At 41.7% G+C, this 13,237-nt stretch overlaps 1 protein-coding gene across 1 annotated transcript; it reads left to right on the forward strand.

The window, feature by feature from the left end:
- Nucleotides 1-6,028: 6,028 nt before the first annotated feature.
- Nucleotides 6,029-7,228, forward strand: LOC135697377 (actin-like). Its single transcript, XM_065216992.1, has 2 exons — nt 6,029-6,494; nt 6,562-7,228. Exons 1-2 carry the CDS (start codon nt 6,065-6,067, stop codon nt 7,212-7,214), a joined length of 1,083 nt encoding a protein of 360 aa, XP_065073064.1. The 5' UTR covers nt 6,029-6,064; the 3' UTR covers nt 7,215-7,228.
- Nucleotides 7,229-13,237: the final 6,009 nt, after the last annotated feature.

The raw sequence follows: 13,237 nt of genomic DNA on the forward strand, positions 1-13,237 counted from the left end.
AAAACGAATTTTTAGTCTTTCAGCTTCAGTCTGATCAATCTAAAGAGAGGTACTCTACTCTGAAATCTGTGAAAGGGAATCTAGTATCTTGTAGACAAACGTCCAATGTAAAACTCATTGATTATGTCATTGAGAAAAATCGTCCAATGTAACATGTCCGATGTGCAACTTGACTAGTCAAAACGTACTAAGTGTTTTTTTTTTTCTATATTGTAGCATGGATTTCATAGTAAAATTGTGATTTAACCTTTTCTACTAAATATTCAATTTTATTATTCACTGACCACATTAAAAATAGTATTGCAAAATGTGTTGTTTCTAAACAGTTAAAATAATAATCTGTCGAACTTCAGCTTCGATTTTCTCAAAATAGTGGATATATTACATTGGTCTATTTGAAAAGTGACGCGAGATTTCTGTGGGCGATCGTTTGTTTTTTTTTTTACTATTTCAAAACTACCCAAATTTGGGTACAATCCACCCAGATTCGTCAAAACTGAACCTACCCAAAAATGGGTAAACTGTGTTGGGAGTGACAAGTTAACAAATGAACAACGTCAATCGGATTGATGTCAATGTTGTTCATTTGACAACTTGTCACTCCCAACACAGTTTAACCATTTTTGGGTAGGTTCAGTTTTGACGGATCTGGGTGGATTCTACCCAAATTTGGGTAGTTTTGAAAAAGCGTGTAGGATATAAACGTATACCTAGTTATCTATACACGGAAAGAAAAAAGTACCTTATTTTGAGTTATTTTCACCCTGGTTGGCTGTTCCGTGCTTTTGAGTTGTTGTCATTCACTCGCATGTAAACAGCATTACTTACTTTTAACTTGTTTTCACTCAACGTCAAGTTCAAACTACTTAAAATTTAATTTTTCACAACTTACTCAATTTTAACTTGGCGCACGGAGCTGTCGAGTTGGGTGAGTAGAACTCAATTTTAGGTTGTTTTGTTCTTTTCGTTTCTGACGACAACAGAGGCATCAACTCAAAAGTAATTTTAAAGAACTCAACCTTTGGGTAGTTTTGGTTCTCCGGGAACGAAACGAAATGTATGAAGCCACGCTTTCGCATACTGCCTGCACTGTCAAAACATTCATAATTTGATTCATATGAATACCTAGTGGCAAAAATCCACAGTTAATTGTATGACAAGTAGTAAATTTGTTCGCTCTACTGCTACTACTAAAGGCATTACAATTGATACAACCTGAAGGGCACTTCTTCTTTGGTTAATTGCTGAATATTAAGGTATAAGTTTTAGTTATGCAACTAGTGTACAGTATTCCCCTTTGGACATTTTTCTCGCCCTGCACATTAATCATTATTTAAGGTTGTTGCACCTGAAAATATTTTCAGACTAAAAAAGCACTTATTCGACAAAAAACTTTTTTTTATATTTTGTAAAAAGGTTTTCCAAACAAAAAGATAGGGGATGTAGCCGACACTGGCCGATCTAGGTTAAGCCTGCGGCTTAAGCGCCACTCCGTCAAAGGAGACCGCAGGCCACGTTGAGTTTGCCCGGATGAGACTGCCTCAGGGCGAGTCCAAGTGAAAATCTTCATAGAAAGAAGAGATCCAGCCAGCTTGACTACTACCGAATTTGATCGAGTAGAAACCCCTATTGCGAAACAGCATAATCTCTCACAACATCGAAATAATTCTGAAAAGCTCCCGGTAAGAGAATACACAAACCCTAAACGACGGTCCACGTCAAGTTCTCCTCATCGGTAGCTTCACTTAAATTCCGCCAGAGGCGCAGCCGCAGCAAAAGAGGTACGCAACATAACAGTCAAATTCCGACCAAGCGGAAGACAACAACATAATTACACGGACCCGAAACAACGTAAAAATACTTTTGACGTAGGACTACGTCTTTGATTTCTATATGGGGGTACACTTTGTGAAAACCGAAAATGGAACATGTAACAAATTAAGAAAGATTTTGAACGTTAATAACTCAGCTGCCCCTGGCCCAATTTCAATAATTTTATCACCAATTGATCAGAAATATGGCTACGCAATGCTTCCGAATGTTGATTTTCAACAAGAAACTATTGAAAAACTGGTAAATGTCCAGCATTGTCCAAAAGCGTCGAATTAACTAACAAATCCACCAATTACCTACATGCATATGCTGCTTCCCCAGCACAGTCGCCAGAGAGTAGTAAGTAGACAAAACAAGTCGAAGTGGCATTCGCCTCCGATCCTCGGGCGCGTACGAATACGGAGGATGGAATTGCGTAATATTTTGCACACTCATCGCCATACTCAGAACCACACGCTCCCAACGACCACACCACTGTGTGGTGGTGTTTGGTCGTCGAAATTAGTAGCAGCAGTAGCAGTGCTTTCGGCGTGTGGCGTTGAAATTTGTTCTCCAGTAACAAAGAAAGGCTGCCTGCAAGCAGCAAGCTGCAGAGCCCACATAAGCAACCATCAAAGGAGGAAGAAGCTGCACCGCTATGCTATGGATCGGAATCAGTAGCTCTTCGTGAGTCGCTGCGGGTCGGTCATCTATGCCAAGCGTGTCACCCTCGCTCTAAACGACATACAGCTCGACAGCCTCATCCGTGTTGAACACCCAGCTCAGAATTACACAACCATCACTACAAAACGGTCCTTTTCAGGGCCACCAACAATTTGTTAAAGAGTATTATTTGGACATTGGTCAAGGTCATCAGTTCCCGCAAGCAGCTAGCTATCAAGGCGCAACCTGTCTATAGAAGATGGGGAATTGTAGGCCTGAATATATTGGTGCAATTAGTTTTTCCTCGGCTTTCATTCCGCACGATTCGTTTCTTTCGTTTCATCAATCACCCTTATAGTGACGTCGAAACTATTGTTTTAATCGGCGCTTATACATATGAAATTTAATGTGGATTATAGAATTTTTTGTATGTTACCAAAATTTATGAATGGTTTGCCACTAAATGTTGAGAAGATTTCTAGATAGAGCTGGAATTAGGGCGTAACAGCTTTTGTAAACAATGACTTCTCTCGAAGATTTCTAGGCACGCCCACGTAATCCAATAAAACCATCGGGTAGGGAAAGTCTTCCTCTACCCGATGGTGATGTTGATTTGCGTGGGCGAGCCTTGATTTAGTAGAAATGATTGAGTGAAGTCAATGTTTACAAAAGCTGTTACGCCCTAATTCCAGCTCTATCTAGATTTATTGATTATTGAATTATCACACTGTATACCATGAAAAAGCAACCTGTTTGTGAGTTTTTGCCTGTTTTCAATTAAGGCGTTATCATAAAAACAAATCGCCAGCGGGTATTTCCCGGCGACTTTACAAATAAATAAAATCAAACAAAATCATCATGTAGAACTAGCTAGGATTTGTTTTACTTCATATTTCACAAAATTACTTTCGAGTGTTAAGACATCGTCTCCCGCAAAGTTTACATTTTTCCCTCTACCAACACATACATCAGGGCTAGATAGATCTCCACAGAATCTATAGAATGCACACAATTTTAAAAAACCAAAATGCACAGCATTACGAAAAGAGGTCAGGTTTCGGCCAATAGTAGATAGATTTTAATTCTAAACAAGCCAAACGATTGGAAATTTATCTACCAATCTTTTAAAATGAACACATAGTTAATTTTCAATAGCTCACTATTGAAAAATACCAAATGCCCAACTGTTGCAATGGTGATCAAAATTATCACCGTATGTCTGAAAACAGTGCATTCCCTAACACAGACATAAAAATCGAATTCGATACGGTCCCACAGAACGGTGCTCATTCAATCACCGTAAGTGGTGGAGTCCAGCCCAGCAGCAGCAGCAGCAGCAGCAGGAGTGCTTTCAACAACAACAACAACAACTAAAGGCTGCCTGCAAGCAGCGAGCTGCAGAGCTCATATTAGCAACCATAGAGAAGGAAGAAGAAGTCCCACCGCTAGGCTAGGATCGGAATCAGTAGCTCGTCGTGCTCAGCTCAGCATTACTCAACCATCACTACAAAATGGTCCTTTTCAGGACCACCATAAATTTGTTAAGAGTATTATTTAGACATTTGTCAAGGTCATCAGTTCCCGCAATCAGCTAGCTATCAAGGTTCAACCTGGTCTCTATATAAGGTAATCCGACCATTTTCCAGAACACGCTGGTAGGAAGTTTTAAGAATCCATATAGAATTTGAGAGAAGTGGGAATAATTCGCTTTGGGTGTATATTCAGTCCCCAGAAAGCCAATAAAATCAAATTTTTGAGAAAATTAGCTCTCACGAGTTCAATCTCTCGAAGTCCCTCCTTTTTAACATATTCTGCACAAACGATACTTTCCGCCCCGCCCCATTCATATAATTCGGAAAGAAAATGCACCAAACTTAAAAATTCATAACTAACAAAAAATTCAAAATATACCTTTTAAAGTCGGGTAGATGAATCGAAAATACTCAAGTTGACAGTCCCTTGGATTCTCTTCATCAACTTTCTCTTTGAAATAAATACTACAAATTTGATACGCTTACAAATAAAAAACGGAAAGAGTTAAGATAATTGATGATGAATCAATTAAAATAACTAAATGTTCACATTTGTTCCGTCCACTAGCGGTCCTACGTCAAGTTTCCGTTCGTGCCCCTAGGCACAGACCCTTCTACTGTTTTCCTCTCATTCTAATATTTGATAGGACTGATCAACAACATAACATCGATTTCAAATCAAAATATTTATTTACGAACGGAAAACGGTAAGTTGATTTTTATTGTTTTTAAACTAAAGCATGCTTTTGCGGATCTGTTGTGATTGTTTGTATTTCTACTCCTTTTTATTCTACTTCTCTATACTTCTAGCCCTATACTTGTGTGCGTTCGGTACAACCAACAATCAATACGAAACTAACGATTTTAAATTGGCTCACCACTTTAGTAGCCTATTGGTCCCAAGCAAACGATTAACGTACCCTATTCTAGTCGAAATTCTAGTACTACGCAATGTTTGTTTTGATTCGCTATGAAAGTTTGACAGATAAAATGAGGGGTTATTGGTTTTTCCTATGTTTCGAGGGGTGATTCGACAAGCTTGGGACCGAAGATAGTACCAGAGGTGAGCCAAAAAGTTGAGCACGTTTCTTCGGGACCTACTTGTCTTAGAGTTACCTCTATGGTACAACTACCTCCTATCTGTGCTGTGCTCTTCTCTGTCTTCTCGGTTCGGTAACTGCGGTTCGGACGAAAGTGAAGCAAAACCGTGACCCACAGATTAGAGAAGGTGACCTCGGCCGAACTTAACGGAAGTTCGATTTTCCCGCGAACTTCTTCGAATGAGATCGGTAATGCGAGAGATTATTCTGATCGTTGGCCCTTCGTTCAAAGTCGGGTGTAGCCACACTCTCTCTTTCCCCAACTTTTCCGAAGGTTTCCCTGGACTCGGCCTTGGGAGAAACTACGCAAGATTGAGTGGCGTTACTCGCGAGGCATTCCAATTTCAACGTAAATCAGCTAGTGTCGTTTCGCTACTGGCATAGTTTTTGGCGTATGGATTAGATCTATTTCGTGTAAATTTTATTTATGACTAATTTAATATTTACAGCATGGAGCAAAGGCTACAGGGAATTGGCTCTAATGTTGGCCTATGGATTTAAGATTGGGCCCATCAATTTTATCTAGATGAACGCTTCATTGGAACCCTACTAATGAATATTTTTGGTCGCTATTGAAAATTTAGTCGATTGCTGAATTTATGTATGGGCCCAAATTAGGGGAATTTAGGCCGACATTACATCCGTTTCCCCTAAAAGGTATTTTAACGATCAAGCACCTGGTTTAAAATTTCAATGTTCACCGTCTGCCGATACTGAGAAAAATCAAGCCTTATAAATCCCAAATTCTAGTCTATCTGTAAAACCTTACCTTGTAAAACCACCCGAAAGCTCATCCGGTGTGCTCCACATACGCACACAATCAACATGACACTGTAGATAACCGATGGTGATAAGCTAGCGATTGTCTTATCGATGCCTGATGATATAAATGGAAAACGATTCATCGGAAACCACTTTAGTCAACATTTGATGCAGTGAGCTAAATCAGACCCGAAGATGCCCGACCCACAGTGCACTCCGATTGTAATTGACAACGGATCTGGATGGATCAAGGCTGGATTGGCCGGAGAGGACGAACCAAGTGCCGTGTTCCCCACCGTCGTCGGAATCGAAGATGTCCATAAAAAAGTGTTCGTAGGTGATGAGCTGCAGGGCTGCACGGAAGAGGAATTGGTTCGGACTAATCCGATAAAGCACGGGGCCATCACCGATTGGAATGCCATGGAAAAGGTTTGGCACTATACATTTCACAATCAGCTGTACCTTGCTCCTGAAGAGCACCCTGTGTTGCTGAGTGACGTCCCTCTCAATCCGAAGGTTTATCGTGAGAAAATGGCACAGGTTATGTTCGAAACGTTCAAGTGCCCAGCACTGTACATGGCAAACCAAGCCGTCTTGAGTTTGTATGCCTCTGGTCGTACATCTGGTGAGACTCACTCACTGTTTATCATAGCAGATTCAATGGAAACATGATTAAAATTTCCCTTTTATAGGAATTGTGCTGGACTGTGGCCACGACGTAACGCATATAGTTCCGATCTTCAGATGTTATGCACTCCCACATGCCATTCGGAGGCTAAACTTTGCGGGAAGGAATCTGACGGATTACCTAGCTAAACTTCTAACCGAGAGAGGAGTATCGATTGAGACAGAAATCGTTCGCGATATCAAGGAAAAGCTTGGATACGTGGCCTTGGATTTTGAAAAAGAAATGGAATCGGCCTCGGAAAGGTACTTTCAGCTTCCAAACGAAAAAAGCATCACAATTGGTAATGAGAGCTTCCGCTGCGCGGAGGCTCTGTTCCAACCGGAACTCATGGAATTGGAAAGTTCCGGCATCCACCAGAGTCTGTACGATTCGATAATGAAGAGTGACATCGATGTTCGGAAGGATCTGTTTTCGAATGTGATTCTTTCGGGTGGGTCCACCATGTTTGGAACGATTCGAGAACGACTGGAACGAGAGCTGGCTGCACTGGCTCCGAAAGCGGCAAAGATTAACGTGATTGCCCCAGCACAAAGAAAGTTTTCCGCTTGGATTGGTGGCTCCAATCTGGCTACGCTGAGCAGCTACACGGAACTGTGGATTACGAAGGAGGAATATGATGAGTTTGGATTGGATATCGTTCAACGCAAGTGTTCTTAGGTTGAGTGATTGAACGGAACGATTTACTTTAATTGAAATCACTTTCATAGGTCAACGAGTTTCAACGAAACTTTTGTTACTTTAATGAAGTTGCGCAAAAAAAATTGCATTATTTTTTAAAGTTTATTTCAAGGACTAACATTTGAAAGGGGCGGAAGAGCCAAAATGTAAACAAACCATATTTTGCAACACATAGAAAGAACAGTTCACAAACTACTCAATAAACACGAAAAAGTAGAAGAAAATATCAGTTCAAATCATCAACAACGTTTCTTTTTACATGGCGGTTGTTACGCCTTGCACCAGAACTACGAATTATATTGTTTTGATATGCCAAACGTACTGATTCTGTAGTATCTAGACACGCGCGATTCATTTGCAATGCATCCGATTGATATTTCACGTGTAAACAACGAACAAAAATAAGACCAAAAAAATCTCCGGGCGTAATTTAACTCTCACAAAATTCAGTTACATCATTTCCAAGGGGCGTAATTGCTTTTGTAAACAATGGCTTTAGCCGCGGATTTCTCGCAACTAAAAGCTCGCCCCTCCAAATTACCAATGCTAGCTAGTAGAAGAAACATTCCTCTACATGTTGGTGTCATTATTTTTCATGAGTAAGCTTTTAATCGCGAGAAATCGACGGTTAAAGCCATTGTTTACAAATGCAATTAGGCCCCTTTGAAATGTTGGCACTGAATTTGCAATCGAAGAACCAAGGCGGAATAACAAACAAAAAATCCCGAGTGTGTACTTCCACGGCGTATCACCAGTGTTGGCAGTTCAAAGGGTTGAAGATCCGGGGGATAGCAGCATGTAAGAAATTATCATGGCGTATGATGTTTTCTTCTCAATTTCACGACGAGGAAAACTTTTTTTTTAGTTTTGCTTTGATGATAGATTTCACTATTAACTATATGATAAGCTTATAAAATCATCCAGAAAATGGAAAGTCGTGAAATAGGATTATTTTTTAGGTCATCAAAATTCGGAAGCGATTTTCTCGACATGGTCATTCTGGAATTACCCCCTTTTCAAATGTTAGTCTAGATTTTAAGGACTAATAAAGTATGAATCGAAATACCGTCATCTTCATGGTTTCGATCTGTTCCAACATTCTTCGAATAAACAATGGAGGAAAATGGGGCAATTAGGCGACCTTAATAAAATCATCACTAATGATACCAAATTCTGAGTAAAACTTCGAATGATTTTTAACCAAATTGATAGTTTTGAGCCCTATTCACATCATGAATACATTTTTTTTTTTCGAGAGTTGACCAACTGCAGTCTTAATAGGCTAGCATCTCGGTTGGGCTCTCCATGCGATACACAATACTAACAGACGACTCGAGCTATGGTGCTCACTAGGTCACTGCAGCTTTCAGGCTCGTATTGTGATCAAATGTGTGTAGTGATATGATATGATATGATGATATGTGATAAATCATGTAGTAAATGTAAATGGAATTTCTAAATAAATAGATTCATTCTTACCTGTTTCATGGTTGTTTGGTTATTTTTTGCTTTTATTAGCTGTTTACAGTTGCCTCATTTAACTTGCTTGTCGTCATTTCGTAAATTCGTTTTGAAGTCATGTTGAGTAGGTGTGGTTTATGGTGTCATATAATCAAATCAGGCAGGAGCTGTATTTTCTTGGTTACTTTCCATCTTCTCGATCAAAGTCCAAACCAAAGCATGGCAACTTATCTCCACTGAAGCCTTCAAATTCGGATGGAATCAACGAGCTGCCTGTGTTGTCCTCATCGATGTCACTTTTTTTTTCTCGTAGTCCGATTCCACCATGGTGTCGTATAATTTTTTTGTCATGCTTTTGTATTTTCCCTATCACAAGATGCTGCTTGCCAATCTGTTATGTCGATATCTTGTCTTATACTGGTCCTCCAAGTAAATGCAGGTCTGCTTATTTTTTTTCTTCATAGGTAGTTTATGTTCCGTAGCCGTTTTGCGTACTCCTTTGTTATCACTGCGGAGTATATGTCCATAGGAGTTGAGACGATTTATTCTAATTTTGTTATTGATCGTTCTTCCTTTAAGCCATTTTGGAGCTACATGCACATCTTCTGATTCTAATTCGTTGTTGTTTGCAGACATGTCCTCAGATGCGTGCTCTGGGATCGGTTCCGGGTTGACTAAAGGTATTATCTAATCTTCGACGTCATTACCTTCGGTTTGGTACCGTTTATCCTCCTCTAGGCCCAGTTGTTTTACAATACTTAGCATATGGTTCTCGATAATCATCTACATTCTGAGCACCCTGCTTTTTCGGAATCGGGATTTGGAAACTATTCCGACCGTCCAAGTTCGAGGAATAACATTGCTTTGAAAAAATTATTTTAGTAGATATGTAAGTTCTACTAGTAGTTCTTCAGATCCATATTTCCAAAATTCATTATGAATTTGGTCCAAACCAGGTGCACTGTTATTTTTAATAGACCATATAATACTCCTAACTTCCTCGATTGTAGGTTCGGGTCTTGCATCTCTCCCATCATCTTCATCGACTGTATGAATTTGTTCCGTATGATTATTGTTGGATGCCTGCTGTTGAGCTTTCTATTCCTATTTCTGTATGTTGATGTACTTTCGATATTTAGATTCCTTCTTTTTCTTATGCTGTTTAATGAATCTAAACACTGCTGTCATTTGAGACAACGGATTTTGATCATTAATTTCTGTCAACAAAGCATCAACTTTTTCAGGGAAGTGTTTTTCGAAAGCATCCTGCTTCCGTTTTCGTGCTTCAATAGCCTTTTTCTTCAAAGTAATATTGTTTTTGTTTGTTAAATGCTTCTGATTTGCCATAAAATAGTCATGAGTAGCTTGTTTTCTCCAAGGCGTCAAGGGAGAACGTTTAGATCCAATTGTTGTGTTGGCAGCTTCTATTACAGTCGACTTGATCCTGCTCCATTTGTCTTCAATATTGGCGATTTCCCTCAGTAGTTTTGGTGTTAGGTTTCGGTCAATCTCGGCTTGGAATTTTTCACGCTCTTCTTCATTTTTCCTTAATGATTCCAAATTGAACTTATAACGCTTCGCTTCCGTTGCCGTTTCCATTTGGATCTGGCGTCTCTTTCGTGGTGTAACTTCAGCTGCTGACTTTAAAGTACATTCAATCATTTTATGATCACTATGCACGTCAAATTTAAAATATTTTCTTATAACTGGGATTTTCAAGAACCCCTGTTGGCGAGTCCACGCCAACGTGCAGCTACTGTAGATCGACTGCAGCTCGGTTTCGACCATCGTGCAACCAACCCAATGCGCACCGGTCTGAACATCTTCATGTCAGTAGTGGTGAGTGAGTAGAAAACTAAAGATAAACAGAGTAAACAAACAAGGTAGAGAAAAAGTAGATAACATTGAAAGTAGAAAAGTACATCAATCATAGCATCGTGTTGCATTTAGTTTTCAATAATAGTTTTCAAGTTCAAACAATTAAAATAAAAAGCTACTAGTTGACTATTGATACTATTGAATTTATTAGGTAAAACATGCATGGATTGAAATTGAATTATACTTTAAATAACTTTATTTACTTAGTGATTAATGACTACAAAGTGAATTCCCCGTGATTCCTAACCTAAAACTAAGCCTTACTTACCTTACCAATCAGGCAGAGGCCTTGTTGTCCTCTGCTGTCCGAAGAAGTCGTCTCCACTCTACTCGATCCATGGCCACAGTTTGCCAGCCTCGTAGTCTGCGAAGGGTCCGCAGGTCACCTTCTACTTGGTCGATCCATCTTGCCCGCTGCACGCCTCTTCTTCTTGTTCCTGTTGGGTCGCTTTCTAGATCCAGCAGCTGGTGCAATTCGTGGTTCATTCGCCTCCTCCACGTTCCGTCATCCATCTGCACTCCACCGTAGATGGTACGCAACACCTTCCATTCGAAAACACCAAGGGTGCGTTGGTCCTCCACGAGCATAGTCCAGGTCTCGTATCGTAGAGCACCACCGGTCTAATCAGCGTCTTGTAGACAGTCAACTTCGTGCGGCGGCGAATTTTATTCGACCGGAGCGTCCTCCGGAGTCCAAAGTAGGCACGATTCCCTGCCATAATGCATCTTTGAATTTCTCTGCTGGTATCATTTTGGGCGGTCACCAGTGAGCCCAAATACACGAACTCATCGATCACCTCGATTTCGTCACCGTCAATCTGAACTCGGGGTGGGAGGCTAACATTGTCTTCCCTAGAACCTCTTCCTTTCATGTATTTTGTCTTTGATGCGTTGATGGCAAGTCCAATCCGTCTAGCTTCAGCCTTCAGTCTGATGTACGTTTCCGCCATCATCTCAAAGTTCCGTGCCATAATGTCAATGTCATCGGCGAAGCCAAGTAACTGGATGGACTTCCTGAATATCGTGCCACTCGTGTCTATCCCAGCTCTTCTGATCACACCTTCTAACGCGATGTTGAACAGCAGACACGAAAGTCCATCACCCTGCCGTAACCCCCTTCGAGATTCAAAGGGACTCGAGAGTGTCCCCGATACTCGAACAACGCACATCACTCGATCCATCGTCGCCTTGACCAATCGCGTCAGTTTATCCGGAAATCCGTACTCGTGCATAATCTGCCATAGCTGATCTCGATCGATTGTGTCGTATGCGGATTTGAAATCGATGAACAAATGATGTGTGGGCACGTTGTATTCGCGGCATTTCTGCAGAACCTGCCGAATCGCGAAAATTTGGTCCGTGGTAGCGCGGGCACCCATGAATCCCGCCTGGTATTGCCCCACGAACTCTCTTGCATATGGTGACAGACGGCGGCATAGAATTTGGGAGAGTACCTTGTAGGCGGCGCTCAGCAGTGTGATCGCGCGATAGTTGCAGCAATCCAACTTGTCGCCCTTTTTGTAGATTGGGCATACGACACCTTCCATCCACTCCTCCGGTAATATCTCCTCCTCCCAAATCTTGGCAATTACCCAGTGCAGCGCTCTAGCCAGTGCTTCACCACCGTATTTTAATAGCTCACTTGGTAGTTGATCTACACCAGTTGCTTTGTTGTTCTTCAGCCGACCGATCTCCTCCTCAACTTCTTGAAGATCAGGGGCCGGTAGCCTATCGTATTCTGCGCGTGCTCCAAGGTCTGTTGCCGTGCCACCTTCGTTTTCTGCTGCTTCACCGTTGAGGTGCTCGTCATAGTACTGCTTCCACCTCTCAATCACCTCACACTGGTTCGTGAGAAGGTTACCGTCCAAGTCCTTGCACATATCGGCTTGCGGCACGTAGCCTTTGCGCGAACTATTTAACTTCTCATAGAACTTCCGTGTGTCGTTTACGCGGTACAGATTTTCCATCGCCTCGCGATCTCGGTCTTCCTGCTGACGCTTCTTCCTTCGGAAAACCGAGTTTTGTCTGTTCCGCGCTTGTCTGTATCGCTCCACATTCAATCTCGTGTGGTGTTGCAGCATTCTCGCCCGTGCTGCATTCTTCTCCTCTACTAACAGTTTGCATTCGCCGTCAAACCAGTCATTTTTTCGGTCCGGGATTGCAGCACCTAGTGCCGCTGCAGCAGTACTACCTATGGCTGAACGGATGTCCCTCCAGCCATCTTCAAGAGAAGCTGCGCCAACCTGCTCTTCCGTGGGTAGTGCAACTTCCAGCTGCTGCGCGTAGTCCTGGGCAACTCCGGCGTCCCGTAGTTGCTCAATGTTCGGTCGCGGCGTTCGACTTCGACGTGTGTTATGCACCGTCGAGAGTTTTGAGCGCATGCATACTGCAACTAGGTAGTGGTCCGAATCTATGTTCGCACTGCGGTACGTGCGGACGTTGATAATGTCGGAGAAGAATTTCCCGTCGATTAGAACGTGATCGATTTGGTTTTCTGTGTGTTGGTCAGGTGATCTCCAGGTGGCTTTGTGGATATCCTTGCGGGGGAAAAAGGTACTTCGAACTACCATACCCCGAGAGGCTGCAAAGTTCACGCATCGTTGGCCGTTGTCATTCGATACGGCATGAAGGCTGTTTGGCCCGATTGCCGGTCTATACATTGC

Source organism: Ochlerotatus camptorhynchus, unplaced genomic scaffold (assembly GCF_037179485.1).
Source record: "Ochlerotatus camptorhynchus isolate MF236.1 unplaced genomic scaffold, CSIRO-AGI_Acam_v1.1 ptg000070l, whole genome shotgun sequence".
NCBI lineage: Eukaryota > Metazoa > Arthropoda > Insecta > Diptera > Culicidae > Ochlerotatus > Ochlerotatus camptorhynchus.